Source organism: Salvelinus sp. IW2-2015, linkage group LG21, assembly GCF_002910315.2.
Source record: "Salvelinus sp. IW2-2015 linkage group LG21, ASM291031v2, whole genome shotgun sequence".
Lineage (NCBI taxonomy): Eukaryota > Metazoa > Chordata > Actinopteri > Salmoniformes > Salmonidae > Salvelinus > Salvelinus sp. IW2-2015.
Window position 1 is genome coordinate 5,815,879 of NC_036861.1, and position 15,727 is coordinate 5,831,605.

A 15,727-nucleotide genomic window follows, 5' to 3' on the forward strand; every position below is an offset into this window, starting at 1 on the left:
AATAAGACAATGAGAAAAATGTGAGGAAATAGAAAAGGGGGGCGGTGAGGTAGGGGATAGGAGAAGAGAGGGGAGGAGATTATACAGAAATAAAAATTGAGATTTAAAAATTTATTTTAATAGGGATTGGTAAATATAGATAAGAGAGATGATATATATGAGAGGAATGATATACTAGGGAAAGTTAGGGGATATAGAGGATTTCGATAAATTAAAATAGGAGAGAATTGTAAGAGGGGTTAATAACAGAATGTGAAATTAATGACGAGAAGATATATTTGATTAAGATTGTATTTATAAGGATTAAATCAAGGGGGAGGAATATGAGAAGGATATGATGAATTGGTGATTAAAGGGAGAGAGAGGGGAGATTAGAGGGAAAATGATTGAGGAATAATGAGAGAATATTTGAGGAGATTTATGATTGTATGATATAGTAATAGGAGGATCGGAAATTTGATTGGAATATATGAAATGGGGAAATTTGAATTAAAATAATTGATTATTAATGATGGGAGGAAAATGGGAGGAGATATATAAGGAATTATGGGAAAAAAATATACTAGAGATGGAATATAAAGATGAAAAGAGAGATGGAAATATTTGAGGAGGATGGATATTTGGATTGAGAAATTGGGATGATAGATCTTATATAATATTTGATATTGATAGAGAGAAGAGATAATGGAGGAAAGAGATTTATATTAATAGGATGTAGGAGAGGATTGAAATGATGAATTATAAGGGGGGAGAATATAGAGATAATGAAATAATTTTTGGGGGAATAAAGGAATAGAGGATTGAGAGGAAGGAAAAAGGAAGAATAGGAAAAGATTAATGGGGATAATGGAGAGAATTTGAGAGAGAGGGGCCAGGAGAGAAAAGAGAGAGAGATAGAAAAGAGAGGGAGAGAAGAAATAGAGTGAGAGAGAGTGGTGTGTGAAGAGGGAGAGACAGAGGGGCAGAGAGAACAGAGGGGGGCAGAGACGAGAGCGAGAGAGAGATAGAGAAGAAAGAAAGAAAGAACAAGAAAAAGCTGTCACAGACATAGGATGACCTATTGGGGATGGTTGAGATGACAGTGCAACCCCCCCCCCAGCCCCCCATGAAGAAAGGGTAAACAATTCCAGCAGTACTAAAGAAAAGTCCCAGACCAATTTCTACACCGCTGCACCCGTTCCCTGCAGATCTTGCTAATTACCAAGTGCCTTCAAGAGCGGCCGCTCACATCACATCTTACGCTCTTTCTAAACTCCTGACACATATATACACACTCACGCACACCAATGACTGTATGACACACACACATATGTAGAACCCCCCTGTTTTTCAAATTCATCCATCCAACCTCCACCACCTCCCCAGATGAAGTGTCTGTGGGTGTTGGAGCTTAATTACAGGATACCACAAGCCCAGATGCCAATGACAGTCACACAGAGAGAGAGAGAGAGATGGATGGATGGATGGATGGATTAAGAGAGGGATGGAAAAAAAGAGATACTGTAGACGTGGTGAGACAAGAATGATAAAGAGAGAAAATGAGAGATTCTGAGAAAGAGAGAGATGATGAGTCAGAGAGGGATACCGAGAAAGGGAGATGCTGGGAGAAAGAAGGTGGAAGGAGAGAAAGATGCTGAGAGAGGAGTGAGGGACCGAGAGAGAGATGCTGAGAGAGGGAGTGAGAGAACGGAGAAAGAGAGATGAGTCAGAATGAGAGGGATAAAGAGAGAGGGTGTGTGTGTGTGTGTGTGTGTGTGTGGTGGGTGTGTGTGGTGGTGTGTGTGTGTGTGTGTGTGTGTGTGTGTGTGTGGTGTGTGTGTGTGTGGGTGTGTGTGTTGTGTGTGTGTGTGTGTGTGTGTGTGTGTGTTAGCTGAACACATTACATTTTTTATGCTTTTTTTGTAATGCTTTTTTCTGATAAAATAGGTTAATTGCATCCACGTAGAGCCCAGTTTTATAATTTACCATAAATGTCAGAATGCTTGCGCACAGTGTGGCTAATTAAGAAACAGCACGATTATTGAGGCATTTTTCACCCTGCCAACTTCCTATTTAGTTCTATTGAGCAGCAGTGGCACCAACATTCGCCTTCCGAATGTTCTATTCACAATGCCTCTTCGCTATTGTTGAATGGACCTGCCCACCTTTGGGTGATAGTTTCAAATGTAAAACAACAACAAAAAAATTGACTCATGGAACTCTGAGGTCGCCCATTGCTTCCTATAGGGAAATATAGGCATGTCTGGTCCCTTTTTTGCCAAATCTTGCAATGGTTGTATATTTTAGATTTTTTCAAATTGGACACACTTTTAATCATGGAGAATCTCCTCTTCTAATTGATGTAAGGCTGGGGCAGCGTACTCCTGTGGTCATCAACTCTAGCTCGAAATACCGTTTTGCCCTTGGAAGCGCTGCAGCTTCCCCTGTTTTCCTATATTGAGAGGCATGTCTGGTATATTTCGCCAGTATCTCACAATGTCAGTTTTTTGATTTTTTTTCAAGCGCGGACACATTTTAACAGGATAATCTCCTCTTTCTATTACATAAGTTGGGCAGCGTACTCTGCTGTCACGATCGCTAGAACAGAAATAGTAAAAAGTTGAAATTTTTCTCCCAACTTCCTCGTTCACCGTTAAGCAGACTTGCACCTCGAGGTGCGGACTGTTAACTTTGCTACACGAGTTTGTTTTTTTCAGAACAGATTGTTGTGGTAAAATAAAAATAAGCAGATTGTGTGTGGTAAAATAAAAAGAACAGATTGTTGTGGTAAAATAAAAAGAACAGATTGCTCGTGGTAAAATACGGCAAAGCAGCTGGGACATTTTTTGGGTCATTTAGGCAAAATGTGAACTCTGAAGCGTCACACCAGACAGAAGAGGCTCTGGGAACATTCGATTCCATTCATTTGCTAAAGGCCGCGCAAGTGTTCCAGCTTAGCCAACGTCTTTGCCATTTTTCAGCCTTGGGGGGAATTCTCTGACTCATTTTAGTTGGTCCAGCCTAGTTGCGGGCAGGAAGAAACGTGAGACAAAAAGAGAAAGAGCGCGGACGGGAGGGATATAAGAGAGGCAGCGAATGTGAGCGGCACTGACCATAGCCGTTGTCGCTGTAGGAGGACGGATGCTCTCCAGAATGGCCTGGCGCTGTCTCCCCTTCCTCGCTCTGCAACGCAGACAGAATACACAGTGTAGGCAAATGTAAAGTAGACAATGCCACCAGGTGCCAAATGCACCTCCATCCCACTCAAGATGCATAGACACGCACAGATGCACACACATGGGGACTAACAGACACAGTCATGCACACATAGGACTAACACACACAGGACTAACGCACAAGCACATATACACACACACACACACCATTGGCACATTTGCACGCCAGCCTAGGAATGACTGAAAGCCATAAAACCACGCTACGCAGCAGATTCGATTTAGTGACAGCAAATCTAGACACTGCTTAATTAACAACGTTTGTAATTGGCATAACACAAAACTATACTTTCGGTTAACTTTGGCCTTTTAATTCGCTCCCTCTCACTCTCTCTCTCTCCCCCGCTCTTCAGGGTCACACTGCCCCCTGCTGCCCGTGCCCAGCAATAACAGGTACAAGAGGAGCTCTCCCCATGACTCCCAGGAGGTGGTTGCATACCCCCTGCCACAGACCTCCTCCTATATGGGCCACGCCTCCAGCTCGTCAGTTGCCATGGTGAGCGGCCTGCACCCCGCCAAGATGAACTGCACCCGCATCTTCAACCTCTTCTGCCTGTACGGGAACATTGAGAAGGTCAGTGTCGGCGTCTGTTTTCACACGAGACGAAAGCTACAGTCTGCGATTCAAAAAACATCATTCATTTAAAAGTTTTAAAAAATGGATATATCAATCCTGGATTGCCTCTTTAAATGAGACGGCTGAGGTCAGTAGAGTGACAGCTAGTGTGACTAAGGGGTGGATGCAATCAAGTTGCCATGGCAATCTTTATGCTGTAGCTTTGGTTACAGAATGACTGCCAGCAACCTACCACTGTGAGGGGAGTACCTACCAGTTTCATTCAATTGAACCCTGACCTGTAATATGTTTTAGTGAGACGTATTCCATTTGGTCTCTGTATTAATGTGGATAAAAACAAAAGTGTGCTTAGTGATTAGTTGACAAATGTAATCAAGTGTGCTGGTACTGTAGTACTGGCGTACTCGAAGAGAAGCCATTAGTAGGGGAAATGCAAAACAAAACCCATGGTGAGCGTCACCTAGTAGAATATCAGACGGTCTGTATGGATTCACAGTGATGCCATTCGGTCTTATTTACGCCCCCCCCCCCAGGTGAAGTTTATGAAGAGTGTCCCGGGCACCGCACTGGTAGAGATGGGAGACGAGTACGCAGTGGACCGATCCATCACACACCTCAACAGCATCAAGGTGTTCAGCAAGAGGCTCAACGTCTGGTGAGGAGGCTACACGTTTCACCTTTTGACCCCCACTACCCTGAACCCTAGCTTGATGAGCGTGACGTTCATCTTTCCTCCATTCCTCGTGTCCTCTCTCTCCTTGCCTCCTTCTCTAAATACATTGGAAGAACAGGTGTAAGGGAAGCACCTTGGACCTTCTCCTCAAATGCGTTTTGAGAAGGAGGCGGGAAGAGAGGATGCGAGGCCATTCTTTGAAAGAGAAAACTATTACCGTCATCATTATCATCAATTTGTCGCTGAGCAAGTTTTGGTTTTGTGAATCTTCGAAGCGTTAGGAAAAAAGGACGGAGGAGGTACACAAAGGCCTTATTCGTCTCGACAGCGTTGGCTGTTTAGAGGCTCTGTGTGGGTTGCGTTGAGTCGTCCTATCGAATTGGCAGCCTCCATCCATCAGAATAATGAATTGCCTAAGCTGCTAGATCCAGTTTAGATGAGTCTTTCGTTCGGCTCCGCTGGGATTCAACCCCGCCGCAAGGAATTCAAACAGCATTTCATTATGTTGGCGGACGGCCCACCAGTTACTGACTGCACACCCAATCTGAAGGCGCTGTCTGTAACATGCTATATGTTGTGAAAGAGATGGATGTCGTGGCATGAAATACATATTTTTCTATAGCATGCTATAAACAATTCCCCAAATAGTATAGCATGTTACAATACAAACAATGCCCGAATAATTATAGCATGTTAAAAATGGCGCTGCCATAGCCATCTCTAGGCCTCTGAATGAGAGACTGCATAGCATTGAAAAACTCAAAGGGCATTTCATAAATCCCCTTCAACCCGTTGGGACTTAGTCTCTCGCAGCACTAAGCCGATACATACCTAACCTCTCGCTCCCCTCGGCCCTTGAGAGCCAATTTGTTATTAGAGGGTCAAGACAGTTTTTTTTTAATGTTTACTCTTCCTGTCCCTATCTGTACCTTGGCCTCATGAATGTATAAACCGCCATTTTTAAAGTGCTTCCTTTTTGTTCACCCACTATAGGAGAGCTGGAAACATAGAATTACATATAGATGATCTATGGCTGCAAACCTAGCAGCTGTGTTCCTCTCCCATCTATATACCTATCTGTCTATTCATCCCTCCCTTCCTTCCCTTCCTCGATCTTTCCCTCCCTCCAGTGTGTCCAAGCAGCACGCGGTCATCCCCAGTCAGGTGTTTGAGCTGGAGGACGGCAGCAGCAGCTACAAGGACTTCGCCATGACCCGGAACAACCGCTTCAGCAGCGTGGGCCAGGCGTCCAAGAACATCATCCAGCCGCCCGCCGCTGTGCTGCACTTCTACAATGTCCCGCCCTGCATCACCGAGGACGAGCTGCAGAGGGTGGGTGTGGAGGGGAGGGAGGGAAGGAAGGGGTGGCTGTTTAGGCTGGAATGGCGACTGATGTCTAGAGAGGTGGGGGTAAGGGGAGGTTGAATGCTTTCTATAGTGGAATTAAATGTTTAGATGACCCTGATAATGGGTAGCAGGAGACACCTGCCTATAGGGTAGAGAAGACACAAGCAAGTGGGGAGATAGTTCTTAACATTTTAATAAACAGTCATTCAAATGTTTGCAATATGTCAAGTTATTTGGCACCAGACAGACAATAGCCCAGTGGCCCTCCAAGACCAGGTTTGAATAACACTGGCCTGTAGAAGCCTATTTATTGTCCAGTGTTGCGATTCATATCGTAACATCGCCATCTAGTGGATAACATATACAAAACACTGAATGAAGCAATGTTGACGCAATAGCTGAACCTTTTCTGTCGTGTGCTTTATGTTTAGTTATGTACAGAGCATGATGTACCCGGTTTCACCAAGTTCAAAGTCTTCGATGCGAAACGTAAGTGCTCATTTCATTCATTGTGTTGGACTAAATGGACATTATATGACATGAGTCAATTCAGTAGAGGTACTAGTCATAGACGTTCAGCTGTTTTTCTAAATAATGTGTCAGCAACTGCTGGGCACCTAGATTAGAAATGTAATTCATAAGGAATAATATAAATAGATAAAGAGTATTCTACTATGACTGATATGAATAGACCATTATGAATGCTTTCCTATAAATGTTGATAAATGCTTTCAAAATGATCATACATGTTGTAAATGCTTATGAATTGTAAGGCGTGTCAACGTTTACAAATGATGAAATACTTATTCATGTGTATTCATGACAGTTATTATAAAACGCTACCGACATATTATTTATTATTAACACTTGTATTAAGCACTTTCACAGGTTTTCTTTTCAAGTTGGCTGATGTTTTTCCCTCTCCCTTCTAGCCAGCTCCAAAACTATCTCAGGCTTATTCGAATTTGACAACAAGACACACGCTGTGGAGGTTCTGACAGTCCTCAACCACCACCAGATCAGAATTCCAAGTAAGTACTGTGTCCTACTCCGGAGAGAATGAGATAAGAATGCTTGCTTCAATAACAGAAGGGGAAAAAAAGAGCGAGAGATGACGAGAGAATGGTCGAAAGAGAATGTGTCACAAGACAGTAGTTTGGATTCAAACCTCTGCCAACACCATATGTGCGCCAGAGACCGCAGCCCTAGAAAATCGCTAGTGTCACGTTCCTGACCTTGTTTTCCTTTTGTATTGTTGTGTTTAGTGGGTCAGGACGTGAGATGGGTGGGCAGTCTGTGTTTGTTCTATGTTAAGTGTCAGGTTTAATTGACCTTGTATGGCTCTCAATCAGAGGCAGGTGTTTTCGTTTTCCTCTGATTGAGAGACATACATAGGGAGGTTGTTTCACATTGTTTGTCGTGGGTGGTTGTCTTCCGTGTCTGTATGTTATTTCGTACCACACGGGACTGTTTCGGTTTGTATGTAGTCTGTTCCTGTTCGTGCGTTCTTCGTGTCTATGTAAGTTCTCATGTTTAGGTCAGTCTACGTCGTTTGTTATTTTGTATCATTTCAAGTGTAGTTCGTGTTCGTTTTTTCGTCTTGTCAATAAATTCATTATGTATTCACAACCCGCTGCACCTTGGTTCAATCCCTGCTCCTCCTCTTCGGATGAAGAGGAGGAGGACAGCCGTTACAGAACCACCCACCACAAACAATGTGAAACAACCTCCCTATGTATGTCTCTCAATCAGAGGAAAACGAAAACACCTGCCTCTGATTGAGAGCCATACAAGGTCAATTAAACCTGACACTTAACATAGAACAAACACAGACTGCCCACCCATCTCACGTCCTGACCCACTAAACACAACAATACAAAAGGAAAACAAGGTCAGGAACGTGACAGCTAGAGAACCAATGCCACCTCCTCTGTCTCTTTTAAATGACTTCGAGACATTTAACATGGTTCTGAATTATAATAAGGTTGGGGAAAAACACGCTGGTTGACTTGAACATACAAGACGAACTGGCACAGAGAGACAGGAAACACAGGGATAAATACACTGGTACAGAGAGACAGGAAACACAGGGATAAATACACTGGTACAGAGAGACAGGAAACACCGGGATAAATACACTGGTACAGAGAGACAAGAAACAACGGGATAGATACACTGGTACAGAGAGACAGGAAACACCGGGATAAATACACTGGGGAAAACAAGATGAACTGGTACAGAGAGACAGGAAACACAGGAAACCCAGCGTAAATCTAATTAGCATAATACAAATTTCCCCATCAAAATCCATCGGTTTAAGCTAGAGATATCTCCTTTTTTTGCATTGGATGCATCTTAATCCACCGCATCCGCCTATGTCGCACTTCCGCATCTCCAGTGAAAGGTGACAGAGCTAGAGCAGTGTTTGTCAGAACATGAGACATCCCAAAAACGGTCTTCTCACAAAATGTACATGTCAGTGTTTGCACTAGGATGCCCACAGGCCTCACAATACTCGTCTGAAGGTCCCCGGTACCAGTTGAAAAAATCTATGGAAGAGTACTATCAGGGCACAAGGCGAGACCCAGATGCAGACACAGGAGGCAGATGGTTGGAGTCTTAGATGTTTATTGATCCAAAAAGGAGTAGGCAAGAGAATGGTCGTGGACAGGCAAAAGGTCAAAGCCAGTTCAGAGTCCAGGAGGTACAGAGTGGCAGGCATGCTCGAGGTCAAGACAGGCAGAATGGTCAGGTAGGTGGGTACATAGTCCAGAAACAGGCAGGGGTCAAAACCGGGAGGACTAGCGAAAAGAGAATAGAAAAGGCAGGTGCTGGGGAAAAACACGCTGGTTGACTTGGACATACAAGACGAACTGTCACAGAGAGACAGGAAACACAGGGATAAATACACTGGTACAGAGAGACAGGAAACACCGGGATAAATACACTGGTACAGAGAGACAGGAAACACCGGGATAAATACACTGGTACAGAGAGACAGGAAACGGGTAAATACACTGGGGAAAACAAGATGAACTGGTACAGAGAGACAGGAAACACAGAGATAAACACACTGGGGAAAACAAGACGAACTGACACAGAGAGACAGGAAACACAGGGATAAATACACTGTCACAGAGAGACAGGAAACACAAGGATAAATACACTGGGGAAAACAAGCGACACCTGGAGGGGGTGGAGACAATAACGAGGACAGGTGAAACAGATCAGGGTGTGACAAGTACTGTATATGGAGACTGTTTAATGCCAAAAATATGGGGTTAAATACATGTAAAAAATTAAAATAAATGTTTCCTGATATTTCTTATATCTTTCAGATGTAGGAGAGACATTTTAGAAAAAACAGCCTTTTTTATATTTTGGGGGGGGGGGGGGACTGTCTGTTGTTCCATGTAGTGAATCTGTTAATAAATACGTTTGAATGGACAGTAAGGCCCAAAATTATTTTCATCAAATATATGTAGAAATATTTATTTGGGATACTTCAAGGGGTCATAAAATTCTAAATCAGCTAAATGATTCTTGGTATGACCTTCTTAAAACAAATACATATAGCATAGTAGAACCCCCCCCCCCCCCCCCCACACACACAGTTTGACAGGGCTTAGACTGTTTAGTGCCAAAAATAAGGGTTAAATACATATTTCAAAACATAAATATGTATATAAATGTTTCCTGATCTTTCTTATATCTCTCAGATATAGGAGAGACATCCGAACAAACATCTTATTGATATTTTGTTGGGACGATCTGTTGTTCCATGTAGTGAATCTGTTATTCAATGCGTTTGTATGGTCTAATAGCAGTAAAGGCCCCAAAAAACAATTAGACATGAAGGGGTCTTAAAATCGTAAATCAAACAGCTAAATGATCCTTGGTATGACCTTCTTAAAACAATTCCATATAGCTTAGCTTAGCTAATTCGATTGCCAAAAAGAGCAATTAGTGAGAATTTTGGGGGGGGATTTGGCCTCTCGTCCAAACGCAGCCGAAGTGACTTTCATTGTAAACCCTTGTTTTTTCACTCAGATTTGAACCCTATAGAGGACATAATGTTGGAGGAAGTATCACTAACCTGTAGCATGGAGTAAAGCTAGGACGTAATGCTAGCTTGTGCATGTCATTAAGAGGTGCTTACCTTCACTCTTAAGGTAAGGTGCTTATCTCCACTCCATGCTACAGGCTGCATTGCACATCTTTTTGAGGGGTTTCCCTAATAAAACTCCAACAGTCGTACTGTAGGTTGGTGGAAATGATGTTGAATAATAAACTACGTTTATCAATCGGACTCGGATTATTATGTGAATACATGCAATAGACTCTGTGCGTCTCTGGAGGATCGAGCACGACGGTGAATCATTGCATCACCGACTCAGCATGACTGTAATGAACCTGTGTCTATCTTGCACCGTTATGCAATTCCTAAGAGGCTAGATGCAAATAGCTAATCCTCGCGACCGATGTTCTAGCATTCATTTATTGAGGCAAGCAGCTCGGGGATGTCAAGTTGGTACCCAAGCATGTGCTATGTGTTTAGTGTAATTAACAACTATCAGATTAAAGGCAAATAGTCAATCAAATAATTACTCTGTAAAACAATGTATTAGTCATGAAATAATTGACACTCAAACATGACAGTGTACATGAAATACTTGATACATTACAGAATGGCACGGACTAAATGATCATCGCCAATAGGCTAAGACTTAACGTGTTTACACATGTCGTCGGTTCAGAATCATCTCTAAGAGGGGAAAAAACTATGTGTGTCTGATACACATAGGAGCTTGGTAGCAAGTTCTCAAAGTATGAGCGGATTCACTCCCCTCTTAACCAAATTCAAGCGGGGAACGTACCCCAACCTGAATGAACACTTAACACTTTGCTCGTGAAAACAAAAGGCAGGAACAACACACCCAGATTCTTATTTGATCAACTCTAATCAATGTTAATGTTATGACCAGAAAACAGGAATGTGCCTGATAACCCATCAACCCAATATAAAAAATGTTGTCTCTTTTTAAATGTTTTATTTAACCATTATTTAACAAGGCAAGTCAGTTAAGAACAAGTTCTTATTTACAATGACGGCCAAACCCTAACCCGGATGATGCTGGGCCAATTGTGCGCCGCCCTATTGGACTCCTAATCACGGCCAGTTGTGATACAGCCTGGAATCAAACCAGGGTCTGTAGTGACACCTCTAGCCCTGAGATGCAGTGCCTTACACCGCTGCGCCACTCGGGAGCAGTCCAGTTACTTAAAAAAAAAATACATCAACCAGAAAACATACAATGCAATAAGACATATCAAAATGAGCGGCTCTTTATAAGCTCTTGAAACAAACCAAACACTACAATTTAATTCACACGGTAACAGTCGTCACTCCTCTCCTGGCATCGTGACCCCCAGGACTTCCGTGGGAACGTCTCATCCTGGAGATTGTCACGGTGAAGGTGTGGCTCTCTCTTGTGAGATGCAAATATACATCCGGACGATGCCCGATAGAAGCAACATGCCGGGCTAGCCGCTAGACGCCTCTTCATCACTGGCCTTCATCATCGTTCGCATTTGTTCACTTTCTCTATTTATCGACTACAATACAAGTGAAATACATTTTTTTGTTTYATTCTTCCCTTGTGTTCCTCCCCTACACAGCAGTTATTCACCTTCACACTGGCTCACAACGCAAACGAAAGCCAATAGACAAAACAAAAATGGAACCCCCCCCAACACCTCCATTGTGTGCTTTCATTTTTTTCTTTTTGTGGCAGAGGAGGAAAATTGCAGGAGAAAGTTTTGTTTTCTCTCATAATAATGGCTTTCGTACAGAGAGCCTCACGCCATAGTCTCTTTGTGGGTGGCAGGCCTAAGGTCCCAGTTAGCTGAAAAAAAGTCAGAATACAGAATATAAGGAGTAACCCCTTGAGGCAACACAACACACACACAAACACTCACTCCATCGTTTGCTCACTCACACATCATATTCAAATACATTTATACTGACTCTGCACTTCCCGCACACCTACTCACATGCAAGCTGCTGCTACTTTGTTTATATTATGTCCTGTTGCCTAGTCACCTTACCCCTATACATATCTACCTCCATCACTCCAGTATCCATTCACATGTAAATATGGTATTGGTACTGACTTAAAAAAATATATTACCTGTATATAGTATGCTTCATTGTACTTGTGCATGTGACATTAAACCTTGAAACATGATCCCGACTAGTAAAGACCAGGCATTCAGTTAAAATGTTGATACATAAAGAGACATGACATATTATAAGCATTATTATAAGACATTATAAAGGCTTGTGCATGCTTATAACAAGTAGTAAACAATTACACCTGCAGGCTACATCCCCTGTGATCTAGGAAATCTTTGGAACAAATGTTGCTACCAAGTGTTTATCAAAGTTAGCTACATCTCATAGATCCTGTCTCTTTAAAAAAAACACTCTGTAACACTTTACTTAAGAAGTTGGCCTTTTATATGGAGTGGTTTCAGAATCTTTCGCTGGCTAACTTACTGCCTCTGCTTCATGAAATATCCCAACGGGGCATTGCTCAAACTGACTCTAGTGTCAACACATGATTATTTAGAGCAAATGTTCATACACACGCATACGCACAAATACACACACGCACGCGCACACACACACACACACACACATCACACCACTGAGCCACACACACACACACACACACACAACACACACACACACACACACACACACACACACACACACACACACCAACACACACACACACCACACACACACACACACACACACACACCCCTCAAAGTAAATGTATAGAGTTAAACATGTGTGCAAGTCGTGTGTATTTTTTTATCCTCTCCTCATCCCTTCTTCGTATTCTGTCTCTCCATCTGCAGATGGTTCCAACCCTTACACCCTCAAGCTTTGCTTCTCCACTTCCTCACACCTCTGAGACCCGGAAAACCAAGATGGCCGCCGCACTAGTTCGGCCATCAACAAGGGGAGAAGCGGATGGGGGAGAAAGGAAGAGCACCTGACAAAGGAGAACGAAAAGAAACAACGCAAGGGTGGTTAGTCCACACACTTTTTCGGACCTGAGAATGGAAAGGCGGGGTGTTAAAAAACACTCAAGATCATTTCTCCCCCTCATATGAACTATTTTAATGGATTCTTTTTGTTGTCTTTTTTCCTTTATTTACAAAAATGATTTGAAGGAGCTGCGAGTGGTTTGGCTGACAGTTGTAACTGACAGAGGGAGAGGAAAGCCCAACTATGCATCCTGGCAGGGCTGCTTACTCTGCACCACAATTGATTTGACATTTCCTGTGCTGACTTGCCGAATTTGACTTCTGTCTTTTTATTGTGTGACCTATTTTAGTGGTCGAAAGACAGTGGCCTACGGTCCGTTTTAATTCCTAAGCTGATGTCGATGGCCAGTGGCCAGTTTTACAACTTTCAGACGATTCCCAAAGTTGGACCATGAGAACTGTATACCCAGTTTTTCCCCTATATTAGTTTCTTCCTTAGGCGGGATGCAAAAGCCCTCGAAGCAACATCTAGGGCAGCTGGGATAAAAAATTACAAATTGAAACCAATGGAGGGCAAATCAATTTCGGCGGTGGAGGGCTGCTCTAGCTAGGGGAAACACTGGTGGAAACTAGTGGAAATGTGTGTGCCTAACTCTGCAATATAAGAGATTACTCAGTGTTTGTAAATGAACAACCCGTCCACATTATAGTGTACATATGTGTGTATAGCAGTTGAGTGGGTGTCCGGGCGCTATGTTAATAAGAGCAGTTCCTTATGGAAAAAACACAATTTTACATGTGAATTGTTCCAAGAAAACACATGTGAAATCATATGATTTTCCACATGTGAAATCATGTGTTTTTTCTGTAAGGATTGTTTCTACATTTTTTCTGTCGATGGTCCTCTTCTTTGGAGGACCATTTGAATTAAAACTAAAATGAACACTTGAGACTTGTGTCAGAAGTCGGAGTCAGCTTACACTCTGATGGTCAACAGCAACCCGCCATGTCGGTCCCTGGATCTAGGGTTGGGAAACACTGAATCAGAGGGGTGAAATACTCAGCCACTACGACACGTCTGTCTTCTCTCAAGACGACATTTTTTGAAGAGGACATTTGCTTTTCCCAAACTGTGTTTCAAGAGTTCCAAACACTGAAGGTCCGTGCGGGTTGTATGTATTTAGTGTTATACTGTGTCTCCATGTTTGTACTTGGCACACCACCACCATGTCTGAAGAATTCACTGTGAGCATGTGCAGAAATTAAAACATTTGCCAGTCGATACACAACAAGGTCATTTTATTCCCATTCCAATACGTGCTTATCCAATCAGCATACATATGTCCAGTTCTGGTAACACTTTGCAATAAGGTTACCTTTAAGGGGTTATAGTTTGTTTAATATTGAATTAAACATTTATAGAACATTATATCTCTACTAAATGCCATTTGAACAATGAGAACAGTGAGTCTTTTTGAGATTTCTGTTGCTTTGTCATGTTTCGTGATACAGAGAGTGAAATTCATCCGTTTAGCAAGGTCAAGGTAGGACTGTCAGTTCCTGATTAGAATTTGGTGTCCTGACGTCTGGGTCACAGGGTTATGGGAAACACTTTTACACTTCAGACTGTTTTAAGTGATGTGTAAGCAATTAAGCAGGCAAATCATATTATGATTACAAGCCAAATTATTTTAGGATATAGTCGTCGTCGATATTGGTCGCATCTTGGCATCAGGCTGGTCCTCACAGTGAAATGGTTTGCAAAGCGTCTTGCTTGAAAAAGCAATTGACAAACTATCTATATATATACAGTACATTCGGAAAGTATTCAGACACCTTGACTTTTTATACATTTTGATACGTTACAGACCTTATTCTAAAATTGATTAATAAAATAAATCGTTTTTTCCCCTCATCAATCTACACACAATAATGACAAAGCAAAAACAGGTTTTTAGAAATGTATTCAAAATAGAAAACTGAAATATCACATTTACATAAGTATTCAGACCCTTCACTCAGTACTTTGTTGAAGCACCTTTGTCAGCGATTACAGCCTCGAGTCTTCTTGGGTATGACGCTACAAGCTTAAAACACCTGTATTTGGGGAGTTTCTCCCATTGTTCTCTGCAGATCCTCTCAAGCTCTGTCAGGTTGGATGGGGAGCATCGCTGCACAACTATTTTCAGGTCTCTCCAGAGATGTTCGATCGGGTTCAAGTCCGGGCTCTAGCTGGGCCACTCAAGAACATTAAGAGACTTGTCCCTAAGCCACTCATGTGTTGTCTTGGCTGTCTGCTTAGGGTTGTTGTCCTGTTGGAAGGTGAACCTTTGCCCCAGTCTGAGGTCCTGAGCGCTCTGGAGCAGGTTTTCATAAAGGATCTCACTTTACTTTGCTCCGTTCATCTTTCCCTCGATCCTGACTAGTCTCCCAGTCCCTGCCGCTGAAAAACATCCCCACAGCATGATGCTGCCACCACCATGCTTCACCGTAGGGACTGTTCCAGGTTTCTTCCAGACGTGACGCTTGGCATTCAGGACAAAGAGTTCAATCTTGGTTTCATCAGACCAGAGAATCTTGTTTCTCATGGATCTGAGAGTCATTTAGGAGCCTTTTGGCAAACTCCAAGCGAACTGTTATGTGCCTTTTACTGAGGAGTGGCTTTCGTCTGGCCACTCTACCATAAAGGCCTGATTGGTGGAGTGCTGCAGAGATGGTTGTCCTTCTGGAATGTTCTCCCATCTCCACAGAGGAACTCTGGAGTTCTGTCAGAGTGACCATTGGGTTCTTGGTCAACTCCCTGACCCAAGGACCTTCTCCCCCGATTGCTCAGCTCTAGGGCTTGGTGGTTCCAAACTT

The 15,727-nt window shown here is 42.8% G+C and overlaps 1 protein-coding gene across 1 annotated transcript in view; it reads left to right on the forward strand.

Moving 5' to 3' along the window:
- LOC111982281 (heterogeneous nuclear ribonucleoprotein L-like) overlaps positions 1 to 14,148 on the forward strand; it is a 34,902-nt gene extending 20,754 nt beyond the window's left edge. Inside the window, exons 9-14 of the mRNA XM_070433845.1 lie at positions 3,566 to 3,786; positions 4,323 to 4,444; positions 5,593 to 5,794; positions 6,241 to 6,298; positions 6,742 to 6,840; positions 12,737 to 14,148. Coding sequence (XP_070289946.1) covers positions 3,566 to 3,786; positions 4,323 to 4,444; positions 5,593 to 5,794; positions 6,241 to 6,298; positions 6,742 to 6,840; positions 12,737 to 12,792 — 758 coding nt within the window. The 3' untranslated portion in view covers positions 12,793 to 14,148. The remainder of the gene's footprint in view (positions 1 to 3,565; positions 3,787 to 4,322; positions 4,445 to 5,592; positions 5,795 to 6,240; positions 6,299 to 6,741; positions 6,841 to 12,736) is intronic.
- Positions 14,149 to 15,727: the final 1,579 nt, after the last annotated feature.